A 24103-nucleotide genomic window follows, 5' to 3' on the forward strand; every position below is an offset into this window, starting at 1 on the left:
TAATACCATGGTGAATGGGAAAAATCATAACGCAATAGCTCTTAGAAGAACTGTTTAGAATTAAAAGGCTGTTTGTGTTCTGGTTTTAAGAACTATTGCGTTATTAATTTTACCATTCACCATGATACTGGTCCTTTTTAAAACAATTTTTAATATGAAACAATTTCATTACTATTATAAGTTTCTTGCGTTATGACATATGGCGAATATGGAACATGCACAACTCTTGAAACTTTTCAAATATAATCTTTCCATGATGTGTACAACCGGATTTAGTAATTCTTTTATCTCATACTCGGTGCATGTTAAGCTGAATGTTTTGGATACTCTAGTCTTAAATAATCAATCATAAAATAAATCAAATATTTTTTAACATAAATACAAATTTGTAATCTTGTAAATTCAATAGTAAATCAATTCACTAGACTGTAATTATTGATTTATTAAATGTTCAATCCATCAATCAAGAAAATGCTTAATATACTTGCATCTAAGCTGTGCAGACATAAATTTATAAAAGAGAACGAAGTGCATTACAAGACTTGCAAGTCAACAACAAATATGTCGACAACATATGCGTTGTCCCAAGCAAAGTTTTATCAAAATAAATACAAACAATTCCTTAAAAGTCCGTGTTAAATAAGTGTATCTAACAAATATGTCAAATTAATGACAGCAATATTTTATGAGGACCAAGTCATCATGTCTGCGTTATACAATATCTTTTATAAACATACAAGAGCACTTTTTGTTTTCATAAGTAGGTATGCGTCACATTAACTTTCATCAGGAAATATTCTTATCCAGATTCAAGAGCATCTTTTTGTTTTCAAAAGTTAGGAATGCACACATTAACATTCATCAGGAAACTTTCTTGCCTAATTTAGAAAACATACCCAATTATCAGTCCCACATATGTAAGTGACTCTTGTAATCTTATGATAATCAATTGAAATACATGTAATGTTGCTGTCATCAGTTTATTGTGGTACGTTAACTATTGTGAGAAGCAATAAAGCATGTTTTTTAAAAAAAAGACGATGGGGAAACAAATATGGCTGAACATTACTAACAAAATATTCTACGGAGCACAATGTTGCATGATAAGTATAGCATTAATTGCTTCATTTAGTGATAAAACATGCTTGGCTAAAGCTTCGGATTGTGAGGCGTTAACAATATCAACGTGCCGGAAATTGGGTTATGACTCGATTTTACTACCTAACAGATTTAACCATAAAACACAAAAAGAAGTTGCTTCGGCATTGGATGAATTTACTCCATTCATTGAAGCAGGTTGTTCACAATATTTTCGTTTTTTCTTGTGTTCCCTTTATGCTCCTGTTTGTGATAATGGTGAAGTATTGCAACCATGTCGATCCATGTGTGAAAATGTAACGAGGCATTGTTCACAGTTGATGAATGAGTTTGGAATTCAGCTACAAGAGAAAATCAAATGTGACACATTACCCACGATATGTGATAGACATCAATCATGTTTATCATCGACAAACATGTCTTTGATCGCAGTTAAAAATTTCACCACTTCTTTAGGATGTAAACAGCGCGATTCCCAAGCCACAGCAATGTCATACACATTAAGCAACAGTTACAATTTGCCACTTGTGCAAGTAACTCTGGAAAATAAGCCACTGTCCAATGTCATTATAACAAACAGTACAATTAAAAATTCAAAGATGTATCAGACGCGAGTATCTTTAATTTTGCTTAGGCAAAGCAATTCAAGCTATTTCGACATAGACAAAAGCAATATAAATTTGATGAAATTCAGCAAGACCAAAGTATCTCATTTTATTGTTAAAAGAACAAACATTGCCTTGTGTCGAATAGAAAAATCTGTATTGCGTAATTTTACATGTTCAAACATGATGTTCAAGTCGCTTTTTCTCGAAAAATCTGTGGCATCTCACATAAGTCTAAAGAGTACAAATTTAAAATCAATTACTATGTTTAATACGAAACTATCGTACTTTGATCTTAAAAGCAGCACTGTGAATACGTTATCTTTCTTCAATATCAATGGAAGCTACTTAGAAATAGCAAATGTTCACATAAATTTACTGTCATTTGTCAACTGTGAAATAGAATACCTGAAAATACAAAATTCCGTTGTGGAACTCTTGAGACAGACAAACACGAAAATCATGCATTCTTCATCGTTCGATTCGGTGAAAAAGCTCATTATATCAACAAAGAATGAAAATTCGGATGGCCACCAGCCAACTGCACGTAAGTAAAGCATACATTATGTACAATGGCGCCGATAGGATTTTATTTTGGGGGGAGCAAAACACCCCAAAACACATACATACGCACTGTTTTATATGACTGATTTTTTCAAGCTACAGATATTGAGACCAAAGTCATCGGGAATATTAGGTGGGGCACTCGCCCCCCGCCCCCAAGCCGGTGCTTCTGACTATGCAATGAAGCAAACTAGTTGCCCACAGTCCTCATTTCCAATTTTCTGTAATAACAATTTAACTAATTATTATACTATTTAGCTTCAAATCAAGGGCTGTCAACACAAACAACAAAATTAAAGACTTCAAGTCATAATACTTCAAATAGTTCGTCAACTTCCTCAAGTTCAATAACATTTGTCATAATTGGATTATCAACAGGAGGAAGCCTGTTCATCCTTGCAGTTATCATAATGTGTTGCATTTGTTGTAAGAAACCCAAAGAGGCGTGTACTACTCATTGTGTGACTGATCAGAAAAATCGGAGTCTTCCAAAGTTACCTCATTTTGATGATGATGAAACCTATACAAAACTTGACGACAACAGATTTAATGTCGATTTTATAAACTACCAATCTTTATATCAAGAAGGCCAGCAGGTAGTTGGAGTAGGCAAAGTCGATCGTTTTTCCAAAGGATTTTACGAGAACTATTCATTATCTGGTAAATATGAAAATCCCAAGCAGGTTCAAAGAGACGCACAAAGTGGTAGTATAGTGGTGAACCCTACTCTGAAAACTATGTTATTCCAATGCCTAATGACCGGAGCGAAATATCATGATGTATTCATTTACCGTGAATGTTGTATCATTTTGAGACATTCATTTTAGTTTATAATTTATATCGTATGTGCTGTAACTGTTTTTAATTTATCAGTAATATTAATGTTGTCACGGAACCATGTCAAAAGTCGGCTCGAATTTACTAAGAAATTTTCAACATCTGAATAAAATGTGATAAAAGCGCAAACACGTGTTTTGAATGCACATAATCAAAATTTATAATCTTAAAATGCTAAAAAATCAACAACTTTTCTTTACAAGAGTCCGTTACCGAGTATCATCTGTTTCTCTTTTTGTCACATACAATAATCTTTTTACCATTCCCAATTATCGGGTTGGTTAACAATTGAATTACATAGTTCTTCTCCTAGGTTTTATGAATTTTTGAAAAATCACATTGCAAGTCGCAATAGGTGATGTGTTCTAATGCTTGGAAATGTTTATACAAGAATGCACTGAAGACGTTATTCATGCAGTAAAATATATCTTTCTTTGATTGAAGACAAGATGACAAAGTGGGTGCAATTGAAGTTATTGAGTTTTACAATGTATGTTGTGGATGTGGAGAATCTGGTCATGTCGTTACAGAGTGTAAGTCCCTTTCAAATCGTCGTAATCAAACTCCTTTCTTCGTAATCTTTACCATCTACGTACAGGTAGACCGTCGTCCTGATATTTAAAATGAGCTTAGAAATTGACTTTCGTTGCATACATGAAGAAAGTAATGATTTTTTTTATATAGGCTCATAGAAAATAACGCAAACAAAAGTAATCAACGAGATCCCAGGCGACAAGCGGGCAGAATAAGCAGAAATTTCTGTTTTATTCACGATGACGTCGTTGATAGTTAATCGAAACCCAAGAGTTTAGTGGAAATTTCAAAATTTCTCACTACCATCAACGCATTGACGAACGGAAGAATTAATTATAGAGATTTATGCAAAAACAACAAAAGAGAAAACCCAACTCCGATTTCTTGTTCATGATAAAATGTGCATGGCCTAAAAACAACATGGTCACGATTGCTTCGTGATCATCAAAACAGTTCATATCCATCACCTGACCCCTGCATAATTCCTGAACGTTGCCATGGTTACATTCAACCACCAGTTGACCAATGTCTAGTGTCGAATGTATGGTCTGAGCAAAAGTTACTCTGCTTATTGACTGCTAATTTTTCACCATTTGAGTTTTTTATTCTTCTTGTGATCCAAATAATCATCATTTTTGAAATAGGATATTTCAGTTTCATGATCTTGAAAATCATAAATTGACCAATTGATGGCAAGAAAAAAATTCAATTTGAGTCATTTTATTTCACCAACCTACACCATTACATCGCAATGACTGAGCATCATTTAAAATCAATTTTAAATCATCTTCCATATTCATCAGGGATCATTTGTCTGAAAAACAGAGTGATTAAAAACTTGATATAATTTGAAACAACATAACATAAAAATTAAATGCAATAAACGAACAAAATTCTTTAGCATAGCCGGTTTTTAAGTTTTATTTAGAACTGCTTTGTATATTTCAGAAGTACATAACATTATCTTCTTCATTTCTATAGATATCCATTGTTACAACAGTGAGCATTCAAAGAAAAATCTGTATAGCACAAGGAAATTAGCAGAATGGTTGCACTACTTACTTACAACACAGTGTATCTTAGATTTAATGAATTGGTCAATGCTACCTTCTTTATGTACTTTTTACATTTTAATAGTTCTGTCAGCTAATATCAACTTTTAAACCTTCCATAAAACATATCCAAGTATATACATGGTTTATATATATTCAGGTATATTTATGGTTCTTGAAAAATTATCCCTTGAGTTCTTGTTCTCACTTAAACACTTTAATAGTTTGGTGCTGAGTAAAAACAATCATGGCAACTTGAGCCAGATTTTCAAGCAACCTACTTTAAATCTGTGAGCTTTACATTCTATTTTCAAGGTATCTAGAGAAGCAAAAACAACAATTTTCAGCAATGAGGTGGGAGAACTTTTAATTTTTCAAATTAAAAAGTTTATTAGTATTACATAAATGACATCCATGAAATGACTCTAGTGTATGCTGCCCAGGAGAATTTTTAAAACTAATTCTGTCACATTAAGTTCCTTTAAAACTCATTGTTTTGTACAGAACATAAAATGTGTACATGAATACAAGCCTCCCCCTCACCAAATATTGCTGTTGCACTATGCCCATGTTCTTACATTAATGATGTACTCAGTAGAAAAATGATCTTATTGGACAAAGCACATTGACTAGTACAAAATTTTGGTACACAGTTTACATGGTATGCAACTAGCATTTTATAAAAACAAATAAATTTTAAATATTACCAAAGGGAAAGTTCTTAAATGGAGGTGGCAAGAATGTACTCTTCTTAATTTCTAGAAAACAAAATAATCATTTACAAGGCTGTGAATTAATTTAACATGAATATTAATAGTTCTTTCGCAGCAAACTGCAAGAGTCACAAGTTATACTTATGGGACAACAAGAAGTCACAAGTTAAACTTATGGGACAAGCCCAGAAGTCACAAGTTATGCAGTTATGCTTATAAGATCACAAGTTATATTTATGTTTGGTCAAATAATTATAAGATTTTCCACCTTGACTTATCAATGCCTTAAAATCGTCAACTGAGATATCCAAATCAACATTTTGTAACACAATGTTTTTCATATTCCTGTATTCAAAAGATCTAATTAAACGAACAGTAACAGTCACCATTTTCAGCTTTCACCAGCTTTCTATATAATTTACATTTTTTGGCAAATACTTCGTGAAATACCATGTGACGAATGAACCTTGATTCAACCTTCTACATCACGCATTCTTGATATTTTTACTTTATGTAATAAAGATTTTAAAACATGAAGTTCTGATCTCGTTTCTTGGCGACGGGGGCACCAGCACATTGACAACTGGTGACAACAGGTGACACTACGAAGTTCATCCTTAATGACGTATGTCCGTTTGAAGTGGGGAGTTGACAAAGCCAGTCGGAAATTATTTATAAGAAAGTCATTTGGTGGTAAATAGGTGAACAATCATGACTCGTCGTCATTCGTGATTTTAAAAAAATGTACAGATGGCATGGACAAAAACATAGTTGGTGTGCTCAAGCAGTCTCAGTCTTGATAATTTTTCAAATTGATTTTGATCATATGCCATTTTGATGAGCTTCTTGTATAGTACACAACGGCAATGCCTGAGACCAAAATACATTTAATGACTGGTACATACAGTCATCTCAGTAGTCATCTGTTGTTAACCCTGTATTTCGTAAACCAGAACTATGCTCTAACATGACAAAGGGATTTAGGGAAGAATACACAACTTGAAATATCAACCAAACAATTGGCTTTCAATTAAGTTTATCAAATCATAGTTTTGAATAGCTTTGATGAATTATCTAGTACAAGATTCAACTATATAGAACATTATATACAAGTCCAAACAATATCTCTTACATAGCTTCTAACACAGACAATATCTCATAAATTTTAATGGTATCAACTCAGCACTGTGTGAAACTAGCTTTCAAATATTTGTACCAAAAAAGCTATTATCTGAGCATTTTGGATGATATGTGCATTCTTATTCAAAACTGTGCTCAAAACACAAGTTGATATTATTGAAAAGCTGATGAAGTAGGGTGAACAAGCATGCTAATGAAAGAATGAAACACAAGATACATATTATAAATTATATATGTGACTATTTACAAGAATACATAATATAACAAGACAACACTGTATACTTTGCCTCATAATTAATCTCCTTTATGACAATAAAGATCTTTTAAAGCTTTAAGTTCTTCAATTAATGTCTTATTCTGGTTCTCCAACACAGCTACTCTGTTCTCTAAGCATTTCACATACTCTTTCTTCTTCCTTCGACACTCCTTAGCTGCTTCTCTGCAATTGAAAATTTTCACATTCAAATTTGGTACCATGTCAAAAAATTTGAAAAACTTGAACAGTTTATTACTTATAAAAATGATTATTACCTATTCTTTAGCAAACGCATCTCACGTTTTCTTGCAGCATCCTCAGAACCCAAGGATGACGATTGAAGGTTTGAGCTCGGACTAAGCACAACAGCCGCACCAGGAGATAAAGAACCACGGACTGCATATGTTTGACTTGTTGGTATAGCATATACAGTAGCACCATTATTGATACCCTTGAAACATGGTTTAAAATATTTAGATAACTGAAAACCAAAAAAGCACAATTGTATTTACTATGCAAAATATCACATATGTAGGAATAAAACCATTTCCAGCTGAAAATATAATGCTGAATTTGTTTTTTGCTTTATGTAGGAATAACCCAATCTTCTTCCACTTCAAAGTCATTTCTTTCATTAGAAACATTACTCACACTCAAAAACAATCTTGTTTTATAAATGATCTTATCTTATTAATAATCTTATCTTATTAATACCATTTGGTTATTCACCTCGACATCTCCTGGTGCTGCAGCATAAATGTACTGTCCCTCTTGACCATTTTGTCCTGTTGGATACTGCACAATTGTAGCAGATTGTCCCGATATGGGAACAGTTTGAAGGGATGCATTAGAAAATGCACCTTGTGTGGTTATTTGAATTCCTTGAGGAATGGTCACTGTCTGAGTTGATGCTTGATCACCAATGACATTACCTGGAATGGTAGCAACTCTTGCCATTACTTGACCATTTTCATCCTCTACCTTTATTGATCCATCAGAAATGTCATCATATATTTTTCTGCAATAAGGCACATGTCAATACAATTGTAAATTTACAATACAACAGTTATTGCAACTAATAAATACAGTTTACTCCTAATATTAATCAATTTTAAACTTCAATTAACTAAGGACATTCACAACGTCTATATTCAGTCTAATAACATTCTATGACCAACACTTTGTTTTGATTCACTTTTCTCTTAGTTACAAGAGCAAATGTATATAAAATAGTCAAACTAGCAATATATCATAGTCTGGCATGTTTGCTAAATATCTAATCAATAAGCAAGGCCACAAGTAATACAAATATTCTGAAATGTAATTATTCCAGTCAAAATTCCCCGCGATTAAGATTTTCAAAGATCAAAAAACGTGATTCAAAATCAATAAATATGTATGAAAGAAGATCTCGAAAGCTCTGGTGAGTTCAATAAATAGAAGAAACATAACTATTTAAACAAAAATTGAGATGCGTTTCAGAGCTAACCTTTTGACGTCTACATTACAAGAAAGATGCAGGGCAATATAACATTTCTTCACACTACTTTCTATGAATAATCAATATTGAGTATAAGAAACGTGTACTGCAGTGTACATAAGCATTTTCATATTTGCTAGTTTGACAAAGAGTTTGCAAACAACTTTTTGTGCGTTTATCCTCTAAGGATGAGATATTTTGCCAAATGGTGAGCCAGTATTAAAGCCGTTGACATTCGAAGGAAGTCGTTCAATTTTCCAAAAATAAATCCGAACCAACCTTTTCGGACTAGTGCCAGCCACAGTCATATTGCTGTCTTTTGCCGTTTTGAGGGAAACCATGCGGAATTTACGAATAACGTATGGATCAAAAGTCCCCAAGACAATAATTTCGTTTTGAATAGAGAATTCCGTGCAAAAGCAACGTATATTTGGTCAACGGATACCAAAATTATTCATATTGCGTCATTACATGCGTCATACGAAAACATGTTGAGTGCATGAAACAATCAACAGTTCGAGCTTAAAAAATATGCTTTCGCTTTGAATTGTTCCTAATATCGGAAATACGAATAAACCTTTACCTATACGAAGGTCTCCGTGATAGAATATCGCGTCGCTTTTTTCCTTCTTCGTCTAGGTCGTCATCTTGAGTAATTACACCTTGAAATTGAATGGCTTGTGGTATTTGTTGAATTTGCTGAGCCGATGATGTCGTTGTCTGAATAACCGAAGCTTGAGCTGGTTGAATGACAGAAACGGCAGTCTGTGAAAATTGTTGTGGCGATTGAACTACAGTGGCTTGCACAATACTAGACGTTCCCTGTTGTGTGTCTTGTGCAGTCGCAAATTGTTCTTGTTGTCCGACATTTTGCGAACTCTCTGCCTCTGAGACATTTCCATTTGTTGTAGGAGGTGTTTCTATTTGATCCATAGCCTTATCATTAAATAGAATTGTTAAGCCCAACGAGAGAACAAAATTTTGGAAGATACTATTATTTCTGCGGGCTGTAGTTATCATGGTGAGATAACAAAGGCTGTGGGATTTAAGAATCATTTAGGCAAAAATACAAGTGTACAGACTCATAGCTAGTTCATTTGGCTACAACAATATGTTCGAAGACACTTAAAACAAAATTTTAATCGAGTATTAGTGACTTAGTTCGATATATTTTGAAAGAAATTGCATAGATAAAGAAGAAGAGTAAACTTTTTATTCTACGTCACAGTTCTACGTCACCTTATTTTCTGTCCTTTCCACAGAGTTGTTGGGTCAATCACTTTCAAATCGTTCTTTCCCACGTATTTAGCGTCACACGCGTCACTTTCAGAAACGACAATAACAAAACAATGCGGGGTGCACTCCACCAAATTGTAGGGCTTTACTTATGATGACGTCATTCCAATATTGTTGTCACGTACAACGAAGAAGGTCAAATTGAGATCTTTTTTCCTCTTTAGTAAAATAATTTTGTGTTTCTACTTACAATATTGAAAAAAATATCGACCTTTTCATTGGAGTATGTTTCCTAACATACTTCGTAAAATTATCCGCAGGTAATGGCATTGAATGAAAATGAAGCAAATATGACGTCAAATCTTTTTTTGCATCGCCTTGTTTTCATTTGCTTATTAACTTTTTCAAGCAATCTTCGAATACGCGTTTGTTCGTTGTTGCATTGAAATTGGAGTTGTAAAATTGGCAATGAATAGAGAGTGGGGATGGGGCAAAATAATGGTCCACCATAGATTTGTAATACACTGAATAAATTTCGTGTTGCTTGCGTACTGGCTGTTGACAAAATTTGATCACCTGCTTTTAAACGATAGAAGTAAAAAAGTTCTGATTGAGTTCAAAATATTAAGATGCTGTTGCAAGGTGCAAACGGCTTTTTGGCAAAAGGTCAATTTTAAAAATTTGACAGGAAATTTACGACTAATTCATTCTATAACAAAATAAAAAATCAACTCACTTCTCTTCACCCACCACCCTTCCATTGACAATTTTTAGAATTTTTTTTAGAATATTTCAAAAGCCAACATTACCAACCACGCAGCCCCATATCGGATGTTTTTAACAAAGGATTTTCAAATTCTCCTTATTTACAATGCAAATATCATCAACATGGCGAACATTCCATTGTTCTCTCACTCCCAGGGAAATGGTTGCACACCACCTATAGAGAGGATGAATGACTAACATACTATCATAAATGACGAAGAAAATTTAAATACAATTATGTCAGTAGGTTGGACACGGCATATTTTGATATGAAAAGAGAATTCATTAAAGGTTGAACATGTATAAAAATACTTAAGTTAATCAACTACTTCTGAGAGAACTATAACTGTAAGCAAATACATTAAAATATAAGCAATGAGAGGTTTGAGTTCTTTTGGGACACCGTATACAGCTTGTGTAAAAGAATTGCAACCATATAATTTGCATTGCCGACTCTTCCACTTTATATCCTCACGGAATTTCAAAATACATGCCAATTCCTTCCGTTTAGTAAATGAGAATGACGCATTTGACATTCATTACTTAGAAATAATCAGTTTGATTACGAATGACTCAACCAACACACAGAGCATTGTGAAAAATTGTGCTAGTGAAAAGTCTTAACATGGAGTAAGAAAATCGATTGTGGATTAATTGCTTATGAATCAAGGAATAAACGTCTGGTCATTGCACTAAACCAAGACATTTAAATGAGACCTATTTGTGCATGTAGGAACTAAATAAACATTTAAAAATAATTAGTCAGTGGAACTAGTGTTATCCACAGTACTGCCCAAATCACCGCCACAACAATGATATTAAATTAACGATATTTACTGGGCACTTAATTGCCTTACTACATATAATACACACATCTGTACACGTCATCAGACTGGTCTTTTAAGGGCGTGAGTTTTGCAAGTTCCATCTAAACTGTTGCTGGTGTGAATGCGATGATTGAGTCATCTGTTGGTGTTGAATTCGAAAGAAAATCTTTCCACCGTCAATATAATTACTCTCATATTTTGCCAGATTAATATAGTTAGGCTAATTTTTCTTTATGAAGAATAAGGCAATTTTTCTTTATGAAGAATAAGGCTATTTTTTTTATGAAGAATAAGGCAAATTTTTCTTTATGAAGAATAAGGCTAATTTTTCTTTATGAAGAAATTGGCTAATTTTTCTTTATGAAGAATAAGGCTAATTTTTCTTTATGGAGAATAAGGCTAATTTTTCTTTATGAAGAATAAGGCAAACTTTTCTTTATGAAATATAAGGCAAATTTTTCTTTATGAAGAATAATCTCAAGCGAAACTCTGCACAAAAAGCTATACCAAAAGCTCCGACGAGTAAACATGTGCGTTGAATCGTATTAACTTAAGTAACTTATAAATTTCACCATGTGGTTTTCTCATACACTTACAAATGATCTTTCCTGATCGTTCTTTTCCATTTAATTTCAAAGTATACCTTGTTTATAAAGCACAAGTGTGCATGGAGTCTACCGTTTAACTACGTACTTCAGGATCTACGGTTTGTGTTAAATGTAAGTCCTCTTGTAGTTGGGATAGTTTAAGCACAAAAACATTTATAACATAAACCGCAAACAGGGACGTCGCTATCGGGGGTGTGTGGGGGGTGTAGAAACCCCTCAATAGCAAATTGAAACAAAAAACAAAAAAATCGGATAACAAAACATATAACAAAATATTAATATCTGTTTTCCCTCAACTATAATCATAAGATGGCAAAACATTTTCGAAGCTGTTCGAAGTGTAAAGTGGTCAGTTATGATTAAGTGATCATATAAACACAGAAAATCATACGCTTTGCATTTTATGCAATAATTATACATCCCTCGAAGAATTAATTGTACCATACCAAGCACTTATCTTGCTTAGAAACGTGATGAAAATGATAAAATTACCAGCATTCATAATATAGCTTTAAAAAATAAAGTATCGTAGTCGTCAACGTACTTGAGAAAAGCAGAACTGCATGTTCAATCTTGTGCCTCATGCCTCAAATTGATTGATGCCTCAAATCCAGGACTTGATCAACCAAGTTGGAGATGAGACGTTTGCTACGGGCCTTGCGCTTATGAAGGAAGGCCTTGCGTTTGACTTTGCTACGCCATTTTTAGGGAAAATTACGTCCATTCTCCCATAAAACATGTCTTTTAGAATTGTAGCGCTGGGCTGTTATGTGATGCTGTACACACTATTGATTCAACGACAGAGTCAGGGAAGACATACGACCTTGCGAGCTGCCTTTTCTTCAAGAAATCGTAATAAGCGATTGTTTCTTTAGAAATCCTTACAACCTTTGCATCCTCTGATAAATCTTTTGGTAAAGAAGCCAGTTGGTGGCTGTTGTCTCTAGGTATATGACAGCGATATCTTTCTGGGTATGGAGTCAATTGAATAACACCTTTACTGTCTATTTGTTGCCAAGTAGTGAATAATTATTTTCATGCAATATTGTACCTTTTTAAGTACCCGGATTAGCACTTTTGTTCACAAAATTTTGGTATTTGAAGTTAAAAGCAGAAAAAACAATTCTAAAATTTTTAGGGCCTCGATTCAAAGGTTTTAGCAGAGGAGGAGGGTGAAGGCTTCGCGCTGACAATCTACCACGGGCCTCGCACAATGCTCATCCGGCCCTCCTCGAATACATTTAAAAAAATAAATTAGTTATTCCTTGTTGAAGTTGTAGTCGTAATATTTCCATGTTTGCTGCAGTAAAATCCACATTTGATGAAGGCATACAAAAATTAAATTTTAATGTATATGTTAAAATTAAACGCCATTAGAATTCACTTTCCCTCGCATTTTGACAAAGCAAGTGTCGACTTTTCTATGAAAATAGCTGACCATCTTATGACGTTTACAATTGACTAGAAAGTATTCACAGACTACACTCACGTCACTTCACCAATCTGAGTCGCATAGGTTAAGTTCTAGATTATTAGACATTTTTGATGATAAAGTTTGTCCTGGAGTGTGACCTTACACGTGGTTTGTTGCATTCAAGTTTTCTTCATTCGGTTCAGTTAAGTGCTTGACTTAAGGTGCTTGACTTATCGGTCAAGTTAAGTGCTTGAAATTATGTAATATAAGTAAAATCTGGTGCCTATACAATTATGGATTATGATTAGGCTTGCAACTATCTCAAAAAAACATAAAGTAGAGCCCTTCAATTTAGGTGATGTATCAATCATCCTAAACAACAGATCCCTTTCAAACGATATCCCCCGCATTCATATCAGTTACGAAAATTTATAAATGGGATAATAAACATCTATGGATCTTCAGGTACAACTCAGTTGTACCGTACAAGTTATTATAGCACATAGAACATACATGCCATTCTGGAAAGTTGAATATTTAAAGACAACTGTAAAGTGTTTCTGTAAGATTGTTATAAATAACCCCCAAGCAAGCTGTAAGCATTCCACGAGCACCAAGAATATAAATAATACAAAATAATCACAGATTATCATTTATAAGCCAGTAAAACAAATAGACCTTGTAAATGAACTATTTTTATTTTCATTTTTTGACTTGCAATTTCCTCTGTGGAAAGATCTGTACATTATAGAATCTATATTGACAGTATCTTTCATATTTTTTCATTCTCTGTTTTGATATTGCTGCACCTTAGCGCCAAGATTCGCGATGACCAACGTTGCTTTGAAATCGACCATTTTTCATTCCTCTCTTTCTGTTACTGTTTGACAAGTTGTTTCGTAATGTAGCTCGGTTTTGGCGTCGCAACTGCTTGTTTGTCACGTGGACAGTATTTACTTTACGCACGTGTTTTTCTCGTGATTTGATCGTTGAAGTAGCGCAACATGAAACAGGAGACTTGGGGGCAAGGATGTTATCAGCGGAAAAGTTGGTAATTCTTGTTTTCCAACAATGAAGCTTTTCACCAATCAGAAAATGCAACAACAGAAGAGAGTTAAGTATTTTTTCTACTCTCTTCCTTGTTTTTCTTATTCTCGAGTGCAATGATTCAGCTGCATTGTCTTCAGAACGAGTCGTTGATGAAACAGAGTAATCCTCAATAGCCTTTCCTTTGTTCTCTTCTTGCAGTTCTTTGCAAGAGATTAAGAACACGTTAAAATAACTGAGGTATCCACGATACCTCTTCATGTTCTTGCATTCTGATCCATTCAATAAATTTGTAGACAGGTTCTGAGATGTCCGGCTCTCAAGTGCTCTTTGATCATCATAAGGTAAAATGGAAAATTTCATCCATAATTCTTTCTTTCTGTGGTTTCTGAACCCATCAACGTGCGGTTGTAAGACAATACGATTAAATGAATGGCGATCATTTGCACAATTTACTTGAAATCCTTTGATCAACACAACAAAACTTTGTTCGCAAAGTGAGGTCTGTTTATCGAAGGTACTGTGACGAGGAACTTGTGCAAAATCACAGAATCGTTTGGATGCTTTTCTTTCCGATAAGTTTTCAAAAAGTTGCAACAGGTCAGCACGCTTTTGAATGTGAGGTCTTTTGCAAGCGGCAATACGTTTTTCCACGTGACGGTGTTTCGTTGGACGTATTTGATTGGTTGTAAAAACTTTGGAAGATGCATGTAGCGTGGCTTCAGATGGTGCAGAAATACCGGTTGTCTTAAACAAGCGCATTGGAATCTTATTTATTTCTTTAACACCACGGTGATTTGAATTCCTTTAGTAGATAACAGAAATGGGAAAAATGCATTCTTATTTAGGCTGTAGCTACTTCTATTCTATAATTTCTATTATTTAACTTTTACACAAAAATAGTTTTTTCAAAGAGAAATCAGTTTTCACATTGTTAGGTTTTCTTAAAGAACTGAGTGAGATAGATTAGCAAAAAGAATATTTATAATAAATTGTAGTTTAGCGACGTGTAGGATGGAAACTTGCGGGCTGACAACGCTCCAGTAGACAGCAAAACGCAAAAATATCGTCTCATCCATACCTGACTGCCTTTCGTTTGCGCCCAGCGAGTCTTCTTTCCTTTTGCAAACTTTCAATGGTATTGTTTTGTCCAAGCAAGTTTTTGTTCTTACTTTTAACATCAACCACGACATATTCCAACAACAAATCTTCTTTCGTTGAATTCTCCTTATAGTGGACAAGTATCCAATCATCATCCTGATCGATCGTTTCTTCGAAAGCAAACTCGTTCTCAGTCCGGCAGTCGTTTCTCATCTGGCTTCTTGTTTGAAAGCATGATTGGAAATAACTGAGCGCCATCATGATCTTAATCCACTTAAAGGGCAGCTTCACGAAATAATTGTCGTCAATACGTTACTTAAAAAGTAGCATTTGTGACGTTATTTAATTGTGTGGAGTATAAGAAAACTAACAGTCCAAACCTAGTTATCATCACAGCAGAGGTTTACAAAGAGGGAAAACCGAAGACGTTTTTTATTATACCTTATTCGTAAAAGAACTTTTCAGCCGACAATTAAAAGAAACATAATACAAAAAACATAATCAAAATAACATTATCTTGTAAGCTCAAGATTCGAATTATAAAATATTTTGATTAATTTCCAGTTCCTATTTTTGCTTCATATACATTGAAAACTAGCATGAACATAACTTTAAGATATAAATCTGCGTTTTACTTCATATATACATGTTTAAAAAATTACAACCGTTATCGGGCTTAGATAAAACATTTATCAGAACTTTTACAAGGTCAAACGTCCCGTCTACGCTTACCACGTGACCGCTATCGGGCTTAGATAAAACATTTATCAGAACTTTTACAGGGTCAAACGTCCCGTCTACGCTTACCACGTGACCGCTATGGGCTTAGATAAAACATTTATCAGAACTTTTACAGGGTCAAACGTCCCGTCTACGCTTACCACGTGAATTATCATGATTAGACCTGAAACTACTGTTGTTATCATTAGATGAAGTACTGTCATGTCGAGGTTTTCGCCTCCTAACCTCATGTCGCTGCTCTCTTGAATGGTCTTTCTTAGATGAAGTATATTTATTTTCATTATCATTATCACTTTTCTTACGTCGTTTACTATGATGCATAGTAATTTCTTTGGTCTTATCATTACAATCACTTTGATAATCGCTAGACCCCGATCCACTGTTATATTTTCTTCTGTTGTCATTTTTCCTCTTTTCCTCCTTAGATGATTTCTTAGATTTCTTTGTTTTGTGTTTCTTCTTCGTCTTCCTAGGTATCAATTTACACAATTTGCATTTGCAGATGATTTGGATAATATAACATCACAGGATTAGCTAACTATTTTGTTTTCGAAAAATGTAGACAAATCAAGCCAACATGAGGTTATAGCAAACTGATCAAGAAACGCAATCTTAGCTAGAACTTCGGTAGATAAAGTAAATAACTACTCCACTGCATTTATCACAAACCTTCGGCTTTTGAAAAGTAAAGAAGTTAGTTTAAACTTTTTACATCTTAATGTCTTAAGTAAATAACGCAAAAGCTTTTCTATAAAGAACATTTATTCTACATACGCATACAGACGAAAATAATTTTCATAAAGTATGCAAAAAATATAAACATAGATAGAAACTTAGTCATTTCACTTGTAAAACAGATATTTGCAAAACTTACTTTTTAACTGACTCGTCACTTTTGTCGTCCTCATATTTCACATTACTGATAGTCTTTTTCTTCATATCCTACAAAGTATAAATTATATAAAATTATATTATATAAAAAAGAAAAGATTTGAAACTACATTGACTTAATCAGATGTATTTTACTTATTTAATTATGAATCAGCTTAGTTTCAACCAAAATATACTTTTTGGTATAAAAAGTTGTTGCCGCGTGTGGATGGTTTGAACAATAAATTAATTTCAACCCCCACGCATTTTCCAATTTACGTAGCCAGTTTTGCCAACAAAACAACTTTAGAGTTAACTGCTTCATAGAAAGTCTGTGTTAAAGTCATGTAATCAATCAATCATCCACGATTGGTTTTACAATGAACTACATGCACAAGAATCTCTAAGCATGGGTAAGGTTTAACGACATTATACTGTCACACAAACCTGCACTTTGTTAACTGGCTCTTTGATGAAACCTTCATTAGAGAAGTTTGTATCCATCATTGCAGCTCGTGAACTAAAAAAAAATCACAAAATGATCAAACATTCTCACCTCTCCCAACATTCTCACCTTTCCCGCCGTAGCTACATGAAAGCTATATGATTAAAAATATCATTTATTATCCTTAAGTCCAACAGTTAATGACTAAATTTATCTGCATACTTCTCTTTTTTCATACAAGATACATTGTGCATCACATATATATTCTTATTCACAAGCCTAACCTTCCAAATCCCATTCCTTCAACTCTTTCCACATTTCCCGAATCTCGTTCTGTTTGACCTCGTTTTAAAGTTTCGGTAATCTCCTACGTACATAAAATCAAAACATTTTCAAAAGTCTTTTGGGCAAAAACATTGAAAATCCTTACAACATACAGTCCTAAATAAAACGTCTATGCATTAAACGGATTTTGGAAACTTTTTTGTTCACAAATCTTGCAATAACTATCAATAATTATTTTCCATTGACAAACATACATAACAGAGGGTCGCTGAATAAAAAGAGCCTGTATAAGTTCTTGTGTTAAAAAGCCAAAGGGAAAAATTGCACATGCGCAGTATGAGCAATATGAGCAAAACTAAGTATGTTCACAATTAATGTTGCAAAAATTTCTAGATTGAATTCTATCAAGTTTGACTCACTGGTTGGACATGAGGAAAAATATGACAAAGAGTAACAAAAAAAGCACCAAAAATAAAGTTGCAAGAAATTATCAATGTATAATTATAAACTCTCAAAAAACTCGATGTTCTCACTAAAAGAAAAAGGATTGGAGAAAGACAATCTGGTTCTCTCGACAACAATGAATAACAGCTACAAGAGAAGAGAAATGATGCAAAGCCTTTGTTGTCTTGGCAAACACAACACCAATTGCTGAGTTGGTAAAAGAGTCAAACACATTCTTCATGAAATGAAGTACATATGAAATGCAAAATAAAAACAACAAGTTAACCATTAGCAAATCATATAATATTGATTGCTTCATACCTGTTTTGTTAGAGAACTTTTCCTTTTTTTCATTGTGCCAAATCCACTAAAAAAACCACTTTATCATCAATTTCAAAATCTATATCATGGTCACAGGGAGGTGGACAGACTGATAAACTTTCACAATAAACAAAAAAGAAAATATATCAGAATACATCAAAGAAAACAGATAAATACATACAGAGCTGCCATCATAGCCTCCTCCTCCAATTGCTTTATTTTACTTTTTTCCTACAAATTCATAATAGCAAAGACATATACATATACAAAAGTGGGTAAAATTGAGCTGGTGTTTGAGGTTATAGAGAAGTCTTTCGTAAATGAAAAATTTTTATCATAAAAACTGATGATAGAAAAATATAAAAATACAAAACAAGACAAAACTCATTGACATTAAATGTTTCTATACTTTTTCCTGGCTAGTAAAAAAATTTTCACACATCTGCACAAGCTTACAAGAAAGTATAAATAATACTCTTATCGCCTACCGTTTGCTGTTGTTTTATCTTGGCCTCTTTATCTTTGGTGTACCTAAGCAATTATTAAAGTTCCACAATTTACTTGGCAGAGTTTTGATGATTCCATTACATAAATAGATAGTCAATAACATTCAATGGCTTCCCTAAGCTGCGTTTCACTTCATTAGCACAAGGTGACATCAGTTTTGATGCAAAATACACTTCAGAGGCGGGTTGCACAAAGACTGAATGGCCTTATCCACTGGACAGTAATATTTTTGAACGCTTCAAAAATCTTTTAAATAGGAAAAATCAACAATTTGTACTGTACAAGCAACGAAATACAATATCAGTTCTAGACTTATAAAATTTCATCATCGCATAAAAAATTACTTTTTTCACAAGTTTTAAAAAAATACTATCCAATGAATAACACTATCCACGATTTGTGCAACCGGCCTCAGTGCTATAAGAGAGTCCACAAAGACTGTATTTATTTACCAGGTCAAATCCTTTCCTTTCTGCCATCTTCCAACTGGAGCCATTAGAGAATGTCCTAAAACAATTGTGAAACAGTAGAAAGTTGTCTACACATTTTGCACGTCTTCATTGAAATCAATATAGTTATAACAAAATTTGTCCAATACGAAAACACAATGTGCTCAGGTGTTGAACCAGGTCATGAGTCTCATGACTATGAGCTAGAACACCTAAACTAATTTTCATTTTCTGTCAAATATCTGCTTTAACGTTTCACTTTTAGAAACAGTTGGAACACAAATTTTCACATAAAATTGATGATTTTACAACATTAATGTTTTACGCATAGGGATTTCATGAAAAGCAATCTTACGTTACCTAAATAGTTCTCTCTGTGTTTATCAGTTTTTACAGTGTCCCATTCAAACTGATCTTTACCACCACGAACTCCACCACGCGATGGATTATGCATTTTATTTAATGATTAATTCTACTTGATTTCAGCACCAAATGCTTCAATTTCTTTGTTGTTTAATAAAATTGTACAAAAAAAACAGTGTTTGACAGTGTTTATATCACAACATTACAATGAATTGTGTGCCTGCGAACAACAGCCTTGTGTTAAGTGTTTACTTTATGTCATACAATTATTCAGAAGTATCAAAAGTTTGTTTGCAGTTGAGGAATTTGGAATGGGTAACACAGACAAATGAGAATGATAATTCTCTGTTCTCATCCAAAATGGTTATTTGAGACATTTTTCTCTGGTTAATACTTGGCTACGTTTCACAACAGAGAACATTTTATGCTCTCTGAGTTGAAGCGGTTTGATTTCATTATTCATTCCTGTTGTCTAGTGCCCTTTTTAACTTTGAAATTTTAGATACTACATATTAAGGTTTTTCAAATATTTTCAACATGTTTCCGTTATTTTATATAGCCTTATCTTATGTACAAGCAGAGGGCAACATGAGGGACAGGCTATAAAAAAAATAAATAAAGAACTTTTTTGAAATGAATCCCAATTCGAATAAAATGATTATAATCCAATCAAGATAACTTTCCTTTCCTTTTTCTCACAAGTGTTTCAAGATTTAAATTCAAGTTTTAATCATATTCCAATTGGGAAAAAAAACCATTTTCACCAAATGTATTTTCAATAAAACTATTTGAATTATTTTTTGAACTGATTCACAATATGTTATTATTGCAGCGTCATGGTTAGAGATAGAGCAGTAATCGTGTATGAAATATAGACCAAACTAGAATGTGTTTTTTTTTCAGCACCACTAAACCACAATTAATTCTTAGACAACAATGTGTGTAAAAATATATTTGAGTGTTGTTTTTGCGTAGGATGGCGTCGCATGCCGCCTGTTGTCTTTAATCACATTGTCTTGGTGACAGAGTCCAGCGTTACTTAGTAAAACATTATTATTGAAAATCACCATTAATTTGTTTTCCAATTTCTATACAGTCATTGTACAATTCCTTCAATACTAAAATATTCTATCCTTGATAATGAAATATCGGTTTATTTTGACTTCTAGAAATAAGCTTTCATATTCCATCTGCTCCAGTTATATGACATAAAATCAGAAGTGTACTGCCAGCATTTTAATAAGAGAGTTCTATATATTATACCACTACCAATACCATACATAAATTTTAAAAAGGCGTGCTGAGTCCCCATAAGACCTTCCTCTAATACACCTCTGCAAAAAATACACGCCAATTATTGAATTTTACGCAGTTATTTGCGATGAATTCAGTGCATTCGAAGCGAAGAGCGTCTCCCCCCTTAGAGACTATTCATTTCTAAAATAATGAAGCAAAAGATAAAGCGATTTCCACAAACGAGTCTGGATTATAAATAGTTGGCCGAAAGAAAACTGTTGATATTTTGGATCTCGATTTTCATTATTATGTAAATAAAAAGAGCCAAAAAAATAGCAAAAATAGTTTTCTTCACACGTTTACCATCCATTTTAATGTTCCAAAGCCCTTGAGTCGTGCATGACATTAGTCCAGATTTAAAATAATATTTATCGAAAACCACACTAAGGCTACAAATCAAGCTTCAGCCCTGTTGCTACTTTCCTCTAACGTATATTCTTGTGGACAGCATTCATTTGCATTGCGTAGGTAAAAAATTTGAGTAGGATATAATGTTAAACACAAGACACTATGACAGCGACAATTATCAGGCTATTCGTGCGTATCTTCCAGAATGAACCACGAAACTGTGTGTAAACAACTGATCAACTAACATATTAAGAACCACTGTTGGCAAATCTCAATGACAATTGCCAAACATTAGAAATACGATGTGACTGGTATAACTATAATATATGTCTTCAGTTCTTACTGTGTATACAAAATGTGTTGTGTAGCTTTTAGGTCTTAAGATTAATCCAAAGGTTTATTCGGTTCAATGGAAGACGCAATTTAATGAAAGCATCAAAACAAATATTCAACTTTCGATTCTAGATTTTGTAGAACAAGCAAAGATTAATCTAGACACGCAGACACATAGCCTGCATTTTAGTCTGTGCTGGAGACTAGGAGACCCAGTGATGCGGGGTCATGTGGTGATTGTGGTCTTCATCAATGATGCATAAATAAATATTTGGAGACGCTTTCTCGAACTACTTGTTAGCTTTTGCTTGCAGAAATTATTTAATTACTTTAGGACTGATATCTGAAAATATAACTGCTTGATTAATTTATCTGTTACATCATTTTGATATGAGCAAAGATCTGAATGTAGGCCATGTTCAATTATTATCCACAACTCTTCCAATCGATAACATGAAAATGTGAAGCATGCAAATGGAACAGTGCCTGCCTCTTTTTCAAATTGTTTAGCATGCGTTGCTTCGCAAAAATCTTTGACATTTCGCGGCTCATCTCTCAACAAAAAAGTGTTTGTTGAAAAAATTTTCGGGAGAGACCAAATATGTGTGCAAATATTTGAAACCAGTGTAAATATCTGTCAAAAGTTGATGTCAGTAGTAATCTCTGAAAAAATGTTAAGACAAAAATCGTCTTTCCCTTTCATTTGCCACTATTTTTAAAAATTCAACACATGCTTACATAAATTTGTTATTTGTTGAAAGGAATCAAAATCATCAAATGCATCTAAAAGCGAGAGAGGAGTCCCTAATTTAAAGCTGTCGGAGGATTAAAACGTAAATCATTCTAAAAACGATTTCTAAATAACTATACATATAATAGAAACTAATATAAATAAAGTTACTTAAAATGTTGTTTTTCGAACTTTTTGAACACCTCTGACGATGCTAAGTCCAATGTACCAACCAACTTTGTAATCCTCTCTGTTACTCTTTGTATTTATTTATCATTTTATCACTTTAGCTACATTGCCAAGACAACATTTCCTAATCCTGTAAGCCATAATCCAAGTTATATAAATAGATGTGTGGATAAGTATATATTTTCCTTTCATCACGAATGTGTTATTCTGAACCGACGATCGCTGGTATCTACAAACAAGGGCTGGTATGCCACATAAGTATTTGACGGACATATCACTTTTATTGATATCCTGATTATCGGTGACATTAGCCAAGTTTACCTTCAAAAGCAAGACTATATGTATACACACCATACAACTAGCTGTTCTTTTCAAAAGTTAAACTTAAATAATTTGATGCCAACTTTGTCTTCGAAAGGCTTCTATAGACTAACAGATTGATGAAACAATTTATAATTATCCAACGGCTGAAAGAAATGCACCTGTACAACTTAATGTTCATAAATAGATAGCAACATTTCTATTAAGGGCGTTGATATTAAGCGCTTGTCATAATCCTTTGTATTTAGGACGTTGGAAGGGACACAGAAAAATTCAGACCGCGTCAGATATTTCAATAATGTCAGGAAAGATGGAGTCGTTAAATTAAATTAGTGTTTTTTTTCTTCATAAACTATTGACAAATATATTTTGAAATTGTTCAGCTCTTTATTACTGCATTTTTAAATCTTGTTCTACATAAAAAAATCCGATAAAACTTTACAATAATTCATAATTTCAGTGGCACAAAACGTTTTCGTGTTACTTACAAATTTTATTACATAGCTACCTGTACTGTCTCGGAAGTCGTTCTCTTTGATCTTGTGAGATCGGCCGATGGCCCGATGATGTGGAGGTCAAACAGACGTCGAAGGAGGTAAAACGGTGGAATAAAGCCGTAAAATTTAAGTGTCGCTGTAATATTTTCACATTTGCTAAACTGTTTTGGAGAGGCTCTACTTATATATACATATGGTATAAAATATACAAAGAATATAAAAAGCATTTCTTTTAGCCAAACTTCAAAAAGTGGGGACCATTTGTAGAAATGACACATGTATGTAACCTTCACTTTTCAGGTCTTATATACTATTTTATGGGTTTGCTTTGCTAACATTAAAAGTTATGTTTACTAAAATTCATTAAAGAAACGTTTCAGAGTTAGGCACAAAATAAATTAATCAAATAGGCGATGTCAAATATTACAAAAACAGTTTTAATCTCTGTTTCCTTATGTGCATGAAAGTTTTTTTAGCCAAAAATCTGAATGGTATTTTTGACTGAGTGTGGTCGAAACCGTTGCTCGTTGGAAAATTTGGTATTTACCTACAGCATAGCCAGTTCTATAAGTCAACGAAAAAGCAGTGGATAGGAAGGATTTGAAATTAAAACTGGACTACTTAAAGTATTATCCGTAGCAGAATGTATATTTTATTTGTGTTGTCATAGGGGCTTTGAAGACAAGA

The 24103-nt window shown here is 33.5% G+C and overlaps 5 protein-coding genes and 1 long non-coding RNA gene across 7 annotated transcripts; 1 reads left to right on the forward strand and 5 right to left on the reverse strand.

Moving 5' to 3' along the window:
• Positions 1 to 916: 916 nt before the first annotated feature.
• On the reverse strand, positions 917 to 2534 carry LOC124439854. Its single transcript, XR_006946485.1, has 2 exons — positions 2112 to 2534; positions 917 to 1439 (listed from the first exon to the last, which is right to left on the reverse strand). It is a non-coding gene; the product is annotated as an uncharacterized LOC124439854 (long non-coding RNA).
• On the forward strand, positions 1020 to 3233 carry LOC124439852. Its single transcript, XM_046990119.1, has 2 exons — positions 1020 to 2250; positions 2526 to 3233. Exons 1-2 carry the CDS (start codon positions 1020 to 1022, stop codon positions 3092 to 3094), a joined length of 1800 nt encoding a protein of 599 aa, XP_046846075.1. The 3' UTR covers positions 3095 to 3233.
• Positions 3234 to 3239: 6 nt separating this feature from the next.
• Positions 3240 to 6346, reverse strand: LOC124440555 (UPF0538 protein C2orf76 homolog). Its single transcript, XM_046990950.1, has 4 exons — positions 5672 to 6346; positions 5398 to 5448; positions 4972 to 5009; positions 3240 to 4350 (listed from the first exon to the last, which is right to left on the reverse strand). The coding sequence occupies exons 1-4, from the start codon at positions 5790 to 5792 to the stop codon at positions 4225 to 4227; spliced, it is 336 nt and encodes a 111-aa protein (XP_046846906.1). The 5' UTR covers positions 5793 to 6346; the 3' UTR covers positions 3240 to 4224.
• An 87-nt stretch (positions 6347 to 6433) lies between these two features.
• LOC124439853 (cyclic AMP-responsive element-binding protein 1-like) lies at positions 6434 to 9623 on the reverse strand. 2 transcript variants are annotated; one of them, XM_046990120.1, is made up of 5 exons: positions 9519 to 9623; positions 8863 to 9215; positions 7514 to 7817; positions 7075 to 7250; positions 6434 to 6982 (listed from the first exon to the last, which is right to left on the reverse strand). In XM_046990120.1, exons 2-5 carry the CDS (start codon positions 9210 to 9212, stop codon positions 6838 to 6840), a joined length of 975 nt encoding a protein of 324 aa, XP_046846076.1. In that variant the 5' UTR covers positions 9213 to 9215; positions 9519 to 9623; the 3' UTR covers positions 6434 to 6837. The 2 variants fall into 2 exon arrangements, with proteins under 2 accessions (XP_046846076.1, XP_046846077.1); XM_046990121.1 differs by having other exon boundaries at positions 7529 to 7817; positions 9519 to 9622.
• Positions 9624 to 13811: 4188 nt separating this feature from the next.
• LOC124440501 lies at positions 13812 to 15538 on the reverse strand. Its single transcript, XM_046990894.1, has 2 exons — positions 15258 to 15538; positions 13812 to 14981 (listed from the first exon to the last, which is right to left on the reverse strand). Exons 1-2 carry the CDS (start codon positions 15536 to 15538, stop codon positions 13940 to 13942), a joined length of 1323 nt encoding a protein of 440 aa, XP_046846850.1. The 3' UTR covers positions 13812 to 13939.
• On the reverse strand, positions 13812 to 21183 carry LOC124440503 (multiple myeloma tumor-associated protein 2 homolog). The gene is made up of 10 exons (XM_046990895.1): positions 19700 to 21183; positions 19343 to 19397; positions 18872 to 18914; positions 18565 to 18614; positions 18384 to 18429; positions 17618 to 17700; positions 17336 to 17408; positions 16893 to 16960; positions 16159 to 16487; positions 13812 to 16084 (listed from the first exon to the last, which is right to left on the reverse strand). Exons 1-10 carry the CDS (start codon positions 19791 to 19793, stop codon positions 16062 to 16064), a joined length of 864 nt encoding a protein of 287 aa, XP_046846851.1. The 5' UTR covers positions 19794 to 21183; the 3' UTR covers positions 13812 to 16061.
• Between the last annotated feature and the right edge of the window lie 2920 nt (positions 21184 to 24103).

This window comes from Xenia sp. Carnegie-2017, unplaced genomic scaffold, assembly GCF_021976095.1.
Source record: "Xenia sp. Carnegie-2017 unplaced genomic scaffold, XeniaSp_v1 HiC_scaffold_2, whole genome shotgun sequence".
Lineage (NCBI taxonomy): Eukaryota > Metazoa > Cnidaria > Anthozoa > Malacalcyonacea > Xeniidae > Xenia > Xenia sp. Carnegie-2017.